Genomic DNA, 18,533 nt, shown 5'->3' on the forward strand with positions numbered 1-18,533 from the left:
GTACAATATTTAACAAATATTTACTAGGATATTAATTAGATCATAATTCAAATTATAGCCAGAGGCTGCACTATACCTCTCGACTTTGTCTTAAGACATAGTAGTAGTACAGCCCCCAGATCAACAGAGGCTATAATTTAAACCATGTTGCTCAATCCAGTATATGTTTGTATATCGTAGATGTCTTCTCATTCATGGTGCTTAAAAAAAAAAAAAAAATTGAAATATCCAGTAGATAAAGAGTGATGAGGTACTAACTGTAAAATCAAGAAAATGGAAGTGAATAAGGAATATAACTTATTTAAAGTAAGGTCTGTAATTTATTACTAATTGTAGGCCTATTGTTGGTTTGATCTGTTTTTCAAGTATTCACCGACCGTAATCTATTTTTAGCATTTGGTTTTTTCCAAATATCAATTTCATGACTATTTTTAGCATTTGGTTTTTCCAATATGCGTGGCTAAAGGCCATACCTTTGTTTTAGTGTTTGGCAGAGATTAAAAAATTGGATGATTATTTTTCTGTAAAATGAACTACTGAGATCTGAAATGACTAGAACTGTGCTAATAATGCACTTTGGTACTCCACCCTCCCTAACCTTAACTAAGATAGCAATGCTGGAGTTGAGATTAAGGTTAGGGTGGAGTACAAAAGTGCATACGAAGGCCTATTATTATGGAACAGTAAAGATTAATCAGTTAACAAATGCCTACTCACTAGAGAAGGATGCGTGTCTGTCTCTAAAATTAATACAAAACACTCACGTACTCTTTCTGAAGATAACTTTTTTAAGCTAATCTTGCTTCATTCGTAGGCCCTTAGACTACTAACATTGTAGATCGTGCAATGCCATTGTGCAAGACCAAGGTAATTACCTTGGCAAGACCGACGTGCTTTCCTCTTCGGTTATGCACGCTTTCCGGATATTTTGACGACAAAAACACTGGGGATATCAAACGCGGTAGCACGCCCTCTATAGTTTCTAACTGTTTATTTCATAGCTATTTAATATCAAAGAAAGATTATTAAAAGGTTTTTTTATTATTAAAACAGTATTCATCATTTCGTCAACTTGTACGCATTGGTGCAACTCAACACCAGTGTGACCACTATTGATATTGGGATTTTTATTGACACCTTGGGATCTTGTGATTTTTTTGTTAATTTTTCATTCATTCTTGGGATTTTTGAAATGGTATGGAAATTATAATTATTTCTATCAAGAAGTGAACAAATAGGCTGCCAATGGCCTTATAACATCATAGTTGAGTACGAATGAGGGTTGTATATTTGTTCAAAATACAAGACCTATTGGAAGCTTAATGTCGTTTCCGTTAGATTTGTTTTATTCAATGAGGGGTAGGTGCAGAAAACTAAAAAGCTGGATAGACTTCAATGCCAGTACATCAAGCTGCCAAGAAAACAGTTCTTTCATTTTTAATATTGAAAAAATGTGTGGTGCATGTATATGATAAACAGGCCTAAACTGAAATCTGGAGCAACTGTTTAAAAAAAAACAAAAAAAAAAAAAACACAACAGCACTGTGACAGCACATTGTACACTATTTAACAAATATTTACTTAGATTTGAATCAGGATTTTTTTTTTTATAGTCGTTTAGAAGTGATAGTGGGGTGGTGGAGTACTGTGGGGGGAGAAGGGTATTTATTCGAAGGAAAATAAAATGCATGGGCCATTTATTCAAGAAGGGAGGCGTTTAATCTAAAATAGGTTCTAGGGGACATTTTTTAACGGGCGTTTATTTAAACAGTAATTTTACTGAATAAATTGGTCAATATATAGTTAAAAACAACTTTTAAATAAAACATGACAAACAAATTTTGGAGCAGATTTATGGCAATGGCGGCGCCAGAATTTTGACGACAAGGGGGTAGGGTTCACAGGGGAGTTTTTATGGCTTATTGTGGTCCAAAATGTGCTTTTAGACCTCAATATTAGGGATTGGTAATCAAAACAACGTTATTTTGATAGGCAACTTTTTGATCGAAGTCGTAGGCCTAGTGGTTTTTGGGATGCACGCCTCATATTATCATATCCTCACCCACATCCATCTTTCTATACTATCTTGGTTGACCCCCCTCCCCCTGGGAATAGGTCAGGCCCAGGTCGAGGGTGTAGAATCAGATATTATTTCAGGGTTTCACGCACATGGCTCACAAAATCCGGGCTCGTCACCAGGTGTGGAAAGTCATCATCTAATAACTTAATGAACTTAACTAAATATTGTTTAGTTAATTCAGCAGTTTTAATGTATAATATTATTTTATGTCTGTCTCTTATACACATCTAGATGTGTATAAGAGACAGTTATTGTTCCACAGTTCTTGTTTCTTACTGAATTTTATCATAAAATGTTAGCATTTCATTTAAATATCTAATTTGTAGTTTTAACGTTTAGTACTGTACACGGTACATAAGGACGCAATATGGAAAGCTGCTCTCTGATAGTGTAGTGCTTGCACTCATGGTAATCCTCAGGATATTGTATTCTCATTGTTATATTTTTGTTGGATTGTTACCTGGAAATTGAATAAAATAAAAATAAATAAAATATTGACAATTTCTTCACTTAAGAGATAATATTACAATTTTATATGTCTGCAAATTTTTTTTTTTTTTAATATTTTCAAAAATTTATTATTAATAACAAACATTCAAATACTCATTCAGAATGACACTTCAAAATACTGTATCCCAATTTGATTTGACCGAACTTGAAATAGTCTTCCTGCAGACCTTTGGAAATTTTTTTCGTTTTTCTCACATCTTTTTTGTTTAAAAGTAAAATAAGAAATTGATTTAAAAATTTAAAATCCCCTAAATGTCATTTAATAAATTAATTATAACAACATAAAGTTAATTACTGTAATAATAATTTATTATAATCACATACAATAATAATACTGTATTTGCGTAATTTATGCATTCTTTTTGTTGTAATTAATTTTGATAATTTTTTTCTATTATCCATATCTTATATTTTGTAATGGTGACAGTGGCTCTGTCACTTAATTGGTTATTCCTTGGCACTAATTTGAGTTTATTGTTATTTTCCCTTGCAATTTGTTCTGTATTTTGTTTTACTTTTTCGGTAAAGTACTTTTGTACTTTTTTTGATTGCAAGAAAGAATAAAATAAATAATTTCATTTTCTGTCATCACAATAATATTGAGTCTTGAGCTGTGTTCTCCAGAAAAAGCGATGCTGATCAAGATCAAATCTCAAGCTGTGTCTACACTATCAAAATTTTATGTGACAAATAAATGTCACATGCCCATATTTGGATGTAATATGACATCATCATGCCCATATATGGACACATCACAATTGTCACATAAATTTTGATAGACAGAGCTTTAACAGATAAGGATCCATTGTTCATTGCACAAAAACTCACTCACCAAATTCTAATAAAGAGTAGACTTAAATATAAACAACGAGGGTACTGTTGATTGATCGGGAATGGTAAAACCTTCTTATGCAGTACCTTGTTTCGCAAGCCAACTACCACTAACATTTTTTTTTTAATTTGCCAATAAGACAAAACCATTACCTTAGCAAACCTGCCGCCCGCCCATTATGATGATTTTGAATAAAATTAAATTTTTTTTCCAGCCAAATTAACGCACCTAATTTGCCAAAAAATGTAAAAATATGGAAATTCCAGAAAAAATTATTTTTTATTACACCCGCCGCTGCCTTAAAATTTCTAAAAATAAGATATGTATATTTCTTCAGTTATATAATGTAAAGCATTTAATAATGGAGGAATTCCTCCATGATTTAACCATCCCATTATTATACTGTTTACATTCGCCAATGCAATTTTATTTTTATTTTTTCATTTGGATCTTTTTGGCCAAACAAATTGGCTAAATAAGAAAACAAAATTCTATTTCATATTTCCGCTCTTCTCTATATTGATCTTTAAAGAAAATAGTTTTGCAAAACAAGCTGTAAAAAAGTATATATATATATATATTTATTTTTTCTCTGCTTAAATGTATTCAGCATAACATTTTGTCTTCCTCTGAAAATTGCTAATTGTTACAAGACTTTTTTTTCAAGGAAGCGGGGTCCTTATATATCGGTGCACGTGGAGCCCAGGTTCAATAAACATGTTGTAATTATGCCACTGGCTATCAGTCTGTTGTTTAAAATTTGTTCAGCAGCATTGGCTCAAGAAATTTTTCACAGGGGATCCAACATGTCCGATAAAGGGAACAAACCAAGAGGGCGACTAAAGCCTCAGTCGTAATTTTTCTAATAATTTAATTTTGATGTCTTTTAAATTGAAACTATATTTATCTAAAACGTAATGTTTGTCCATTCCAGTTTTCTTTTGAATGTTATTGTTCTTTTTTTATACATTTAACCATTCTATATATCATCGCAATTTAGCTTTTCCACAAAAATGTACTTTAGGCCTAATGTGAATTTTTATTGAACCGTTTACTGTCAGGTAAATTCCCTGGTAGTGGGAGGGGGAGAGTCTTCAAGGCTTAGTGCAGTACAGCTCATAATCGTGTTCACATGGTACTGTACATGCAAATAAATAACACTTGACATGAATTTCTTAAATCATGTTTATTTTGAATATTCAAGTAAAAGAAAAAATTATTTTATAGTTGTTCAAACTTCAAAATAGCAAACAAAAAATATTAAATTGTGAGTATGACTATAGTTAACAAATCTGCTTCAATATTTAATTGCTTCTAGTTTACTAAAATCACATATGGTTAAACAATTTACAAAATGCCCAAAAAAATTTGTAAATTAAAGCCAATGGCTATTGTTACACTACATCTGATTAGAGATTGGAGGTTATTTTGTGTATAGATTGATTAGGGGCAATTTGACGAGTTGATTGGCCGAGCGGTTAAGTCAGGGGCACCGTGACTTTTAGCTCTAATATCGGCGTTGGTTCGAACGGCTCACTCGCCAATGGTTCCGGTGGTGGAACAAGTCTTCTCGGATAAGGACTTTAAACTGTAGGCCCAGTGTACGCATTTGGCTCGTGTGCACTTTAAAGAACCCGGTACATCATTCGAGAAGAGTAGGGGGTTACCCCGGTATACTGGTCCATTAAGTCCCCTGTTGTTAAATGGATATGCCACGTAGGACAGTGATTAAGTTCACTTATTGGCATATCCTTGGCCCTCGTGCCTAAAGAAATGAAATGAAATAACATCCAATCAGAATTACGCCTTTGTTTAGACTGGTGTGAAAATAGCCACTGCCTATAAATTATATAATTTTCTCAGGTTGCATTTGTGCATAAATTACTAAAAAATCCAAGAGTATATACTTCTGCTAAGTGGAAACAGATTTTGAGAGTAGTGGCAGTCATGATGAGAGTGGAATGAGGGCGCCATCTATGGTTTGGTACACATCTATAATTTAACAAAGAGGTACACAATTGCTTTAACCAGAGAAAATCCACAGTATAATCATTATTTTTAAAAACAAACTACAGCTGTATTAATGTAACTTGCAAAGTACAGTACAGTATATCACTATCAGTGGAATGTTACATAATATAACTGATGGGTCTATTCATGTTCACAGAGGTATACAGTTGCTTTAATTATAAAATAATCAACAGAAGTTCATCAGAAGTATATTCACTATAAACTACACATGTAATGTAACTTGCAAATTGTATTTATTTACTGTACAGTTTATACATATGCCATATCCTTTTTTCCATATTTATACGGATTACTTTTTGCTTTCCTTGTTATATTTTGGATGTTTGTATATATTATTTTTTTTGTATCTGTACGTATTGACTTGGTTCCACCCAAACAGAATTTCTGTATTGTGGACAATAAAATAATCTTGAATCTTGAAGTTATATTACTATCAGTGGAATGTGTTACATAATAAACAATGTATATTAAAATTATAAAACTGATGGGCCTCTTAGGGTTACTTCTAGACTTCCACACAGTAAAACCACTATTAACACATTTGGTGCCAAAAAAAGGTCTTATTAATAGAGTTGTTCCCTGAATAGGGGTACCTCTATTCAGGAGACACTACCTAAGATATGATATTGTCGTCTTTAGGATTTTCGTATCTATGGTTTGGTACACAATAATAATTTAAAACAAATAAAATTGCTTTAACAGAAAATAATCTACAGTAGTTGATAAAAAATATTAATCATTAATTATTCTTAAAATATATAATACAGATGAAATTTTTAACTAGCAAAGTACTGTATATATCACTATCAGTGGAATGTTACATAATGAAAAACTTATATAATTATAAAACTGATGAGCCTCTGAGTGTTACTGCCAGATTAAGTACCTTACAGAATAACCACCAAACTGAAAATGATGATAAATTTATTTGTCATGATTTCAAAATAATTCATTCATGTAAATTGCTTTCCTTGGCAGGACAAAAACATCAAGAATATAAATGTTAAAGTCAAAATTTAAAACTCAAAAATATAAAAATAAGCAAAAATATATATCAACAATATACAGTATTGAGAGTACATAAAACAACCAAAAGATGAAGACACTGTACAAACTTGCTAAAATCCAAACTTATCATTGCCCAATTAAAATTCATTAAATATTAATAACATAATTATAATTACCGTATTGTTAACTGTAAGAAAATAATCACTCCAAATAAAAGGGATAATAGGCTTATGCAATACTATGATTATTTCTGCCAATAATTTACCATCAACATCTGAAAGGTTGTTGCCCTGCAGATTGAGCATGTTGACATCCAACACTGCATTCATAACACTACATTCCACAAACATTTCATTAACAATCCTGCCAGATAAACTGCAGTAACTCATGTCAATATGGATCAGGTTTGGAGAGATCTTAACAAGGCAAGCTAATATAATTACCTTATTGTTCATAAATATTCAATCATTAAACAGTCAAGATATTATATATAATATACAGACTATCAACAATATAAATTTAACTGACTCAAAAACGATATTTACAATACAATTACTGTTTAACTATTTTGTGTTAATAATCTTAGCTGTAAATATAATATAGAGTACTACAGTGTTACGTCACGATACCATGTGACACTACTCTGTTGCTATCGTTGCAAAAAGCGTTCAACCGGATGCCATTTTCTTCACTGACACACCATTGATTCCAATTTATAACATAATTAGTAAGATGTTTTTTTCTTTGTAAATTTTAATTGATGAGTGTGTTTGATACCTAATATAATGCAAGCATTTGTGTTTCTAGTACATTTTGATGGCAAAATATTAGATTTTAAAATGCCTATTCCAGAAAGCCTATGAAGCCATTAAGGTGTAATGAACAGTAACCAACATCTGTTGAGAGCGGCGCCTGGCTTCGTGATGACACGACTGTGGTACTCTATATTATGACAAAAGCCTTAACATGAATGTTTTTATAACAGTACTGCTATTGCTTCATGTTATTTTCAACTACTGTACTGAACTTTCTATTTGATGCCTAATGAAAGCATGAATAGAGTATTAAAAAAATAGTAATAATTCTTTATTTGTCGTCAAATACAATAAACAATGTAGAAATAATAATAATAATAATAATAATTCTTCATTTCTCTCCAAATGTAATAAACAATGCAGAATAATATTAATAACATAACAGTAATAATAATAATAATAATAATAATAATAATAATAATAATTGTCTCCAAATGTAATAAACAATGTATAAATTTGGGCTTTGTCCAAGGGGACCTGTGTCAGCCACAATGCAGCACTACTTGACTTCAACATACAACAGGTGTACATGGTCCTTAAACTCACCTAAATCTTTTGAAAGAGTTATTCAATGAGCTGAGCACGTGTAAAACACCCAAATTCAATACACAGTGTACCAATGTAGGTCTTGATGGAAAAATAATTGTTCTGGATTTTTCGGTATATAAACTCATATATTTTTGTGTCTAGCATTGATGATGAATTTCCGTAGTGCCCTTGTTTATTTCAATAATACGTCCATAATTAGGCACAATTTCTGTAGGTACTGTACTACTGATGTTTCACAGAACTTGAGAATTTTGTAATATGTAGTTACACTATTTTTATTTTACATGTAGAGATTCCAAGATGACTGACTGACATTAGGATAATCTGAACTCTGCAAGTGATTTACCATAAATATCTGAAAGGTCATTGCCCTTTAGACTAAGCATGTTGTCTTTCAATACTACATTCATCCTACAACATTCTTCCATCATTTCATTAACAATCCTGCCTGATAAACTGCAGTTACTCATGTCAATATGGTTCAGGTCTGGGGAGATTTTAAACAGGTGAGCTAATATTTTACCACTGATTGAAGACAGGTTAATCCCACTCAAATTTATCATTACCCAATTAAATGTTATATTTTCACCTACAGATTCAACCAGCATTTCTAGGTTACCAGCTGTAAGAGAATAATCACTCCAACTGAAAGTTTCATAATGCAGACAAATTACCCTGACTAACTCTGCAAGTGATTTACCATCAATATCTGAAAGGTCATTGCCCTTTAGACTAAGCATGTTGTCTTTCAATACTACATTCATCCTACAACATTCTTTCATCATTTCATTAACAATGCTGCCTGATAAACTGCAGTTACTCATGTCAATATCTTTCAGCACTGGGCAGATCTTAAATAGACTAGCTAATGTTTTACCACTTATTGAAGACAGGTTAATCCCACTCAAATGTATACTATCCCAATTCAATATTATATTTTCACCTACAGATTCAACCAGCATTTCTAGGTTACCAGCTGTAAGAGAATAATCACTCCAACTGAAAATACCATCCTCATAATAAAACTTTCCAACTACCCTGACTAACTCTGCAAGTGATTTACCATCAATATCTGAAAGGTCATTGCCCTTTAGACTAAGCATGTTGTCGTTGAATACTACATTCATCCTACAACATTCTTCAATCATTTCATTAACAATCCTGCCTGATAAACTGCAATAACTCATGTCAATATGCTTCAGGTCTGGGCAGATTTTAAATAGGCGAGCTAATGTTATTCCACTTATTGAAGACAGGTTAATCCTATTCAGATTTATCCTATACCAATGCAATGTTATATTTTCACCTACTGATTCAACAAGCTTTTCTATGTTATCAAAAGTAAGAGAATAATCACTCAGAATGAAAATTGTATCATCATCATAACCATCATAATCATCATAATAATCACCAAATTCATAATGACAATCTACCCTGACTAAATCAGCAACTGATGTATCATCACTATCTGAAAGGTCTTTGTCCTCCAGTACAAACCTGTAGTGTTTCAAAACATGGTCTACTGTATCTTCACTGTTCTGGCATTCTCTGATCATTGCCCTCAAAGTACCACCTGATAGCCTACACTTTCTTAAATTTAGATATTTTAATTTAGGAGCTATTTTAAATAATTTTCCCAGTAATGTTCCATCAATATCATTTAGATCATTGCCACTAATATCAAGTTTTTTTAATTCTAACTTTATATTGACATTGTCTAAATCATTAATAACTGCAGTGTGTATAGCACCTGTGACCAATGTGTGACTATTGCATACTGTATCTTCACTGTTCTGGCATTCTGTGATCATTGCCCTCAAAATACCACTTGATAGCCTACACTCGCTTACATCTAGATATTCTAATTCAGGAGCTATTTTAAATAATTTTTCCAGTAATGTTCCATCAATATCATTTAGATCATTGCCACAAATATCAAGTCTTTGTAATTTTAACTTTATATTGGCATTCATCCTACAACATTCTTCTACCATTTCATTAACAATGCTGAGTGATAAACTGCAGTAACTCATGTCAATATGGTCCAGCACTGGGCAGATCTTAAATAGGCGAGCTAATGTTATTCCACTTATTGAAGACAGGTTAATCCTACTCAGATCTATACTTTCCCAATCCAATGTTATATTTTCACCTACTGATTCAACAAGCTTTTCTATGTTATCAAAAGTAAGAGAATAATCACACAGAATGAAAATTGTATCATCATAATCATCATCACCAAATTTATAATGACAATGTACCCTGACTAAATCAGCAACTGATGTACCATCAATATCTGAAAGGCCATTGCCCTTTAGTACAAGCCTGTAGCGTTTCAAAACATGGTCTACTGTATCTTCACTGTTCTGGCATTCTGTGATCATTGCACTCAAAGTACCACCTGATAGCTTACACTTGCTTACATCTAGACATTTTAATTTAGGAGCTAATTTAAATAATTTTCCCAGTAATGTTCCATCAATATCATTTAGATCATTGCCACTAATATCAAGTTTTTCTAATTCTAACTTTATATTGGCATTGTCCAAATCATTAATAACTGCATTGTGTATAGCACCTGTGACCAACTTGTGACTATTGCATACTGTATCTTCACTGTTCTGGCATTCTGTGATCATTGCCCCCAAAGTACCACCTGATAGCCTACACTCCCATACTGCTAGACATTTTAATTTAGGAGCTATTTTAAATAATTTTCCCAGTAATGTTCCATCAATATCATTTAGATCATTGCCACTAATATAAAGTGTTTCTAATCCCAACTTTATATTGGCATTGTCCAAATCATTAATAACTGCATTGTGTATAGCACCTGTGACCAACTTGTGACTATTGCATACTGTATCTTCACTGTTCTGGCATTCTGTGATCATTGCCCCCAAAGTACAACCTGATAGCCTACACTCACTTACATATAGACATTTTAATTTAGGAGCTATTTTAAATAATTTTCCCAGTAATGTTCCATCAATATCATTTAGATCAATGCCATGAATATCAAGTGTTTCTAATTCTAACTTTATATTGGCATTGTCCAAATCATTAATAACTGCATTGAGTATAGTACCTGTGACCAATCTGTGACTAGCATATTGGATATTGTGACTCCATAATTGCAAGCTCTCTAAGTTACTTGCATATTTAAGGAAATGAATTAAGAATGCTGAACTCAGTTGAAAATCAAAGCTAATGAAAGTCAAATTATATATAAAATGATTTTTTTTCATCTCAACTGAAAGTAAATTGATTTCTTCTTTTTCCCATTTTGAAATACAATTAAGTAGAAGGTCTGGTGTCCAATACTGTTTCATTACTTGTAATAACACTAAGGTATGTACAACAAGTTGGCACCGCCTTTCCCTGCACCTATTCATAAAAGATATTGCTGCTGCTTCAATACTGTAAGGACGATATTCAATGCTACATCTTTTCATGAGTTTGAATAAATGCATACTTGATATGTCTCTGCCATCATTTATAAGACTTCTAAATGACTCCAACATTTGTTCACTATGTGCTTTCATATCGTTGGACATGAGCTTATCCAATTTCACTAAAATATCATCTTCATTCTCTTTCTTTACATGTTTTAAACATTGTACTATTGAGCAATAATTTGAGGCCCTGATTATTAACCATGGTTTCAGCAACTTATCAGCATCAGCACCTAAAAATCCTATTGCAAACATCCTCGTCATATTTAAATATTCATTACATCTGATTTCCTCATACTCAACCTTTGAACTCCCTTTCTGAATTTCTGTAGACAGGTACAGCCCTGCTAGTGCTTCTGAAATTAATTTATGTGGGGGTGTGTACATCTCCTCTTTCCCTGGATTAGCAGGGGTATCATTATAAACAAACCCAAGTTCCAGTGCTGAGTTTAGTAATTCTTTATCCTTTGCCATATTTGACAAAACATATTTGTCAATAGACAGTATATTTTCCTTTAGTCCTTCATACATACACTCTCCTAAAATTAAAATGGCAGATATGTATTGATCTGGAATTCTCTTAAAATTGTTAATAACCGATTTTTTGCCAGCTCTGTTTAGATATTGATTTAAAATACAACAAATGACTTCCTTAAAAAGATCGGTCAAGTATGTGGGAAGAACACGTTTTTGTTCCCATACGGTACAAATGTGAAGCAATAACAGTGGAGAGGAGCACAATTCAAATGCTTCTTTGTGATTACCACCCCAATTTGTACTCTTTGAATCAAGTCCAAACTCTTTCATTAAAGATTTACCAACTTCGATTTCACTGATTGAACGAAAAAAATTTTGAATATACTTCTTTATGTTACTTTGACTGAATCCCTTCACTTCAATATGTACATCACAGTATTTAATCAAATCAGCTGTGTTGTCAGGTCGAGATGTTATCACTACCATGCTTTTTCGCAATTCTCTTTTTTTAAATAGATCAATTGGGTCTTTAGCATTTCTTTCTAACTCATCATATCCATCTAACAAAAATATTATTTCATCGTCATGTGTGACCAAGAACCTTTCAACTGGGTTAAATGAGTCACATGACAAATTGTTCCTATAAATTATTTCTTTTGAATCAATTTCATCCATAATTAACTCCAAGAATGATTTACCTTCTTTAATTTCCCTGATATTTATCAGAAACAGTAATTTATCAGCAAGGACATGTTCATCATCAGTAGCCCACTGATAAGCAATATATTTAAGGAGGGTAGTCTTACCCATTCCTCCCTCCCCTGTTATTAATACCTTACAAGAATCTGTTGACTTAATAACCTCTAATGCCTCTGTTAATGATGTGGGTCTACCTTCTTTTTTTGTGCATGTTGACTTGTCTTGTATTTCTTTGTCTTCTTTTTTAGATTGCAGTAAGCTGAGTTCAGTAAAAACATCTGCAATATCTAACTCATGAAATTTATGCCAAATTGTTGGTGTCATTCTATTCACATTCCGATACAATTCTTTCTGCCTTGTCATCAGGGAACCTTTGATAATTATATCTGAAATAGTTCAAAAACAAATACCTTTGATAATTATATCTGAAATAGTTCAAAAACAAATACCTTTGATAATTATATCTGAAATAGTTCAAAACAAATAATAATAATATAACCTACATTATTATTACTAACATTATACTTAATATAAACTTTCAAGGAACACTGCATACATTGTATACTATATTAATGTTTCAATCTTCCTATATTCAAAACCAGAGTTAGCTGGTTTTGTGCCAATCTAGACCATTTTAGGTAGGCTTTCTTCTTAAAGGTTCCTATGAATGGATGACTTGTTGTGGAGCAGGAAATCAAGTTGTCCCACCCCAGTACCGCCTGATTATAAATCAATGGGAAATTAACCGATAGCTATTATTTATATAATTAAGTTCCTGTTACACTTCTACCTTACATCATTCAGTTCAATGACTTCAATACCATTTTCTGATACAAATCCAGAATTTTCATCTAGATGAATAAACGAACAAGTTATTCAATTGGGAAAGAGGGTGGGGTGAGGGAATCCTACCTGAGGTCTCTATTCTTTTTAAATTAAAAAGTTAAGGAAAAAAAATATTTATTAAAATTAAAGTCTGAGATTGCCATTTCAGGCTAACTATATGTGCCATAAAATGTTGTGTCTCTGCTCCCAACCATGATGGGGCTAAGGTGGTGTAGACCCTCCTTTAACTGTCCATCCCTGAACCTATTCCTAGTATTATCATTTTCATAATGATTGCAAAAACAATTTTGTAGCTCTAATTATTTACTTGTTCTTTCTTTTTCATTACCACCTCCCTAAGCTTTATCATTACTCTCATCATTAATGTCAATACAATAAATATTTAGTTTGATTTTAAATTTCTTTTTAAACCACATACAGCAGCTTAAACTCATAGTAGTGTTCCATGTACATTCAAATACTGGACCAATGCAGCTTCAGGCAAGAGTAGGTTGTGCATCCTAGGATTTAACAATGGGGGGGGGGAGGGGGGGCGTGGATAATGCGAGGTGCGAGAGAACAAGCAGGGGAAGGGGGTGTTGGTGGCGGTATCAAGAACAGTGACATCATGCATGAGTCAGGGTTCTAGGCTAGAAGGAAAATATTAGCCCTATACAAGCCTGTTGTAATTCTGAGTAAAGTGAGCAACCTTGTGCTATAGTAGGGCTAGGGTATACTTGGCCCTAGTCAGAGGTCCAGAAATGGATATGGGAGATGAAGAAGAGGAAGCCCACTTGTGATCTGGTGATCTGGGTATTTTTGAATTGCAAATTTTGTTGGATCACCTATGTTAAGAATTCCCATTGTTGACTGGGAACACAATTTTCTTTTAATTAGAAATATGCTTACAGACACCTGCTGCTTTGGGCCCCGCTGTCCACTGCCTCCCACTCAAATTATGATGCAACTGAAGATCAAATATTGTATAATTTTAATGATTTAAACATTCAGTTGCAATATTTTAATTTGATTGATAGGCTAATGCCAATTTTGATATTCAATTTTGAATTAATTTATACACTTGTCATCTACTGTACATTTGTAACAGTACCGGTATTGTGAAGCGTGCAACTTAACTACTTTCCAGTGTGTAATATGTAACTACTCTATAACTTGTCTATGAATAATTTAGTTCTTGTTAGAATGTACTTAAAATTTCAATATAATCTGCTATTAAATAAATACACCTTCATCTGCCCTTGACCTTTGTGGTTGTACTGATTGTTCTGACTTGTCTGTAAAGAAAATGTATCATTGGGCATTATGAGCAAAACATTAGTGTGAGATATATTCATTTTGAGTTCAATTATTTTTTATAATCCATATTTTTGTTATGGTTTTTTAAACAGTGACGCCTAAAAATATAAACTTTTGATTTTTAGATTAAATTATGATATTAATTTGGATGTTTCAAATGATCAATATAGTGGGTTTAATTGATAGGAACTATTTATAAAGATATTGTTTACTTTATCAATAATTATAATCACCCAGATATCATCACCTTCCCCCTACCCCACACTGATGTCCAAGCTTGCATAGTAGAGAAACAAGCAAGCCTATAATAACAGTGATGTATAAAACAAACATTAAATTAAATTACTTTTTGATGTATTATTATTATTATTATTATATATATGCTGATTTCTAGAAATACTTTTTGTAAATAACATACATTATAAAACATTATTTGGAGTAACTCAAAATTGAGTAAATCACAAATACATTTTATCAGATGAATTATACCGACTAATATCCATTCATTGATTATACATTTACATCATTACAGATATTGACTAAAAATAACAAGCAATTATTAAGCAGCCAGTACATACCTTCGTCTAACTTTGGTTGTTTCGATATTGATGCTTCGCCAATACCTATTGAGGAAACAATAATTATGTGCATTAGAATATGTGAGGTTTGTTTACAAAATGGGCCTTGTGGTACGCTAGCTAATTTGATATATTGAAGAAGTGATGTTTTGACAAAATTTGAATTGTTAAAATTGTTTCTGATATGTTTAATATATACTGTACTGTATATTTAATAGCAGCAAAAGTTCTGAATTAATTTAACCAAGGTAATGGTTTTGAGGCATATTTTGAAAAGCTATTTTTCAGAATTGATGGGAAAACCAACACAAAATTGATTAGTTGTTGTTGTTATCTTAAGAGGTGATAGTTTAAGGCATCTCAGCTTAAAAATGATTTTACTCAACCTACTGTAGAAACATAATTCAAAGACCAAAAAAAAAAAAATCTTATATTCGTCTATAAAATGTGCCACAAATTTTTCATTTTTTTATACCAGAAGATTCATTTTGTCATGACAACTCACATATGTACACTTGCATCTGTATTAAACTATTGCATCTGTATTAAACTATGTAAATCAAAATAGAGATGTTTAATTATTAGTCACAAACCTTTGTCAAATCTTCGCATTTTTCTTGGATGTTTAAATTTTCCTGATTTACCTGTAAGAGAGCAAAACAATGGTGTGCAATATATAGTCATTTCCAGCATTTCAAATACCCATAATTTGGCTGTAAATGCTTGATATTAATAATAGTAAAACAGTAAACTTTTTCGTGTATCAAAAGGCAGACGGAAAGCTAAGCTGTACAGCCATCATGCATATAATTCACATTTTTTCCCCTCTCTGAAGTTCAGTATCTTCTTCATCTAGGTCTGTTACAATATTTGCCTACTGTACATGGGCAATTCAATATTATACTAATACCTGTACAACGATAGTAATAACACATAGAACTCGTCTGGAATTGTCCTAATTCTATGCATTACAATAGCCAATCGCTAAGCTTAGATGTAGCACTGTAGCTGGTACGTCATCACAAATTTAGCTTAGAGCGTCTACATAGTGAAAGCTTGCAAGTCTCAATTAAGTTTACATCAAATTGTGCTTGGTTTATTACCAATAAAACAGTACTACAGTCATAGCCAACCAAAAAAAAAATGATTTGAATAATTCTTTGTTTGGTCTTTGTATTTTTTAAATTTGTGCCAGGAATGTATTCTTTACAAATAAATATAAATTGAACTTCAAAATACTTGTGAATAACTTAAATTTATAATAAATATCAGGTGAATTACTGTACTGTATATAGTCTGTCTCTTATACACATCTAGATGTGTATAAGAGACAGCCTTCATCTGCCCTTGACCTTTGTGGTTGTACTGATTGTTCTGACTTGTCTGTAAAATGTATCATTGGGCATTATAAGCAAAACATTAGTGTGAGATCAGTAGACCATATACTCCACTACCTTAACATTATGTAAAGAATATGTGAGGTGTTGTTTACAAAATGAGTCTTGTGGTATGCTAGCTAATTTGTTATATTGAAGAAGTGATGTTTTGACAAAATTTGATTTTTTTTTAATTGTTTCTGATAAGTTTAATATATACTGTATATTTAATAGCAGCAAAAGTTCTGAACTGATTTACCTAAGATAATGGTTTTGAAGCACATTTTGAAAAGCTATTTTTCAGAATTGATAGGAAAACCAACACAAAATTTATTAATGGTAATGGTATTAGTTGTTGTTGTTATCTTAAGAGGTGATGGTTTTAGACATCTCAGCTTAAAAATGGTTTTACTCAACCTACTGTAGAAACATAATTCAAAGACCAAAACAAAATATATCTAATATTCGTCTATAAAATGTGCCACTAATTTTTCATTTTTTGTACCACAAGATTCATTTTGTCATGACAGCTCACATATGTACACTTGCATCTGTATTAAACTATGTAAATCAAAATTGTTGTTTAGATTTTCCTGATTTACCTGTAAGAGAGCAAAACAATGGTGTGCAATATAGTCATTTCCAGCATTTCAAATAACCCTACTTTTGCTTTAAATGCTTGATATTAATAATACTAAAACAGCAAAACTTTCCATGTGTCTACAGGCAGGCGGAAGGCTAAACTGTACAGGCATCATGCATATAATTCATGTTTTTTTCTTCACTCTCTGAAGTTCAGTATCTTCTTTATCTAGCTTTGTTGCTTATTTGCCTACCTGAGCAATTTGATATTATTTATACTAATACAAGGATGGTAATAAAATAAAGAACTCGTCTAGAATTGTCCTAATTCATAATAAATATCAGGAGAACTATGTTATAACCATTATAGATATTCATTCAATATAATAAGCAATTATTCAGCAACCAGTACACTACATACCTTTGTCTAATTTTTGTCTTTTTGTTGTTGATGCTTTTTCATTACCTATTGAGGAAATAGAAATTGACAATTTGTGCATTAGCAGCATAACTAAAATATACATAGCATAATTTTTCCTACTTAGGAGAACAGCTTAGCTGTAAGTTCCAAAAATGGTTAATGTACAAATAAACTGATTGATGTGGGCACCTGAATTCTAGTCAGTTTACATTTATACTGGCCATATATTGGGACTAGCCAATAGTACTATAGAAAACAAAAAACCCTGCTGTAAAGAAGTTTTTGAAATAGCGCAATTTTATTTACATTAAACTTGGTTGTTGGTGACGCTGTCCAGTATGAAAAAAAATTAATAAGGGACTTGGAGCAAGTCTTTATTTTGATGTTTGTTAAAAATTAACTGTTGTTTCAGAAACTAAATATATTTACTTACAAGTATATTGAAAATAATTATTGTTATGTAAAGAAGTAAATAAATCCTCATTAAAGTGATTGAGTGACGCATTATTAGTATTAAATGTTTAGATGTCATCAGTTAGTTGAGTTCTCTAACTTAATGTATATTTGTTGTTAATTATAAGAAATAACAGAAAATATCAAGTACTATAGGTTTCAACCACTTAGAACGGTGTCTCTCGGGCTCCTAACTCCCTAAAATGTCTAGATACTGTAGATTGCAACATTACAGAATTGGTAAGCTGGTATTGGAAATAAAATCATTAAATAATTTTCATACTCACCAACTCTTTTCAAATTCATGAGAAACGATGACAAGTTATCTTCGGAAACAATACCCTCACTTTCGAGAAATGTGATCAGTTTCCATGAATTAGAACAGAAGTCATCTGGAACTTCGTACTTCTGTCTAATCCTTTGAATATCTATGGTAGATAAGTCTTTTCCAAGAGCAATCAGATGTTGACGATGTGCTGAAAATCGAGTGATCTTTACTTCATCTGGATATGTGTCATACGCCTT

General features: G+C 32.0%; 3 protein-coding genes across 4 annotated transcripts in view; all 3 read right to left on the reverse strand.

Annotated features, from left to right (window-relative positions):
* Window positions 1-6,850, reverse strand: part of LOC117121208 — a gene marked incomplete at its 3' end in the record, with an annotated part of 19,631 nt that extends 12,781 nt beyond the window's left edge. Inside the window, exon 1 of the mRNA XM_033266332.1 lies at window positions 6,727-6,850. Within this exon, the coding sequence (XP_033122223.1) occupies window positions 6,727-6,850 (124 nt within the window). The remainder of the gene's footprint in view (window positions 1-6,726) is intronic.
* Window positions 6,851-7,688: 838 nt separating this feature from the next.
* On the reverse strand, window positions 7,689-11,201 carry LOC117121210. 2 transcript variants are annotated; one of them, XM_033266334.1, is made up of 2 exons: window positions 9,787-11,201; window positions 7,689-9,531 (listed from the first exon to the last, which is right to left on the reverse strand). In XM_033266334.1, the coding sequence occupies exons 1-2, from the start codon at window positions 11,155-11,157 to the stop codon at window positions 8,140-8,142; spliced, it is 2,763 nt and encodes a 920-aa protein (XP_033122225.1). In that variant the 5' UTR covers window positions 11,158-11,201; the 3' UTR covers window positions 7,689-8,139. The 2 variants fall into 2 exon arrangements, with proteins under 2 accessions (XP_033122225.1, XP_033122226.1); XM_033266335.1 differs by having other exon boundaries at window positions 8,301-8,470; window positions 8,826-11,201.
* On the reverse strand, window positions 11,172-18,186 carry LOC117121209 (protein NLRC5-like). The gene is made up of 6 exons (XM_033266333.1): window positions 17,556-18,186; window positions 15,770-15,820; window positions 15,177-15,221; window positions 14,529-14,576; window positions 11,301-12,842; window positions 11,172-11,212 (listed from the first exon to the last, which is right to left on the reverse strand). The coding sequence occupies exons 1-6, from the start codon at window positions 17,656-17,658 to the stop codon at window positions 11,172-11,174; spliced, it is 1,830 nt and encodes a 609-aa protein (XP_033122224.1). The 5' UTR covers window positions 17,659-18,186.
* Between the last annotated feature and the right edge of the window lie 347 nt (window positions 18,187-18,533).

Source organism: Anneissia japonica, unplaced genomic scaffold (assembly GCF_011630105.1).
Source record: "Anneissia japonica isolate Jap-2015-1 unplaced genomic scaffold, ASM1163010v1 scaffold287652_len36108_cov121, whole genome shotgun sequence".
NCBI classification, from domain to species: domain Eukaryota; kingdom Metazoa; phylum Echinodermata; class Crinoidea; order Comatulida; family Comatulidae; genus Anneissia; species Anneissia japonica.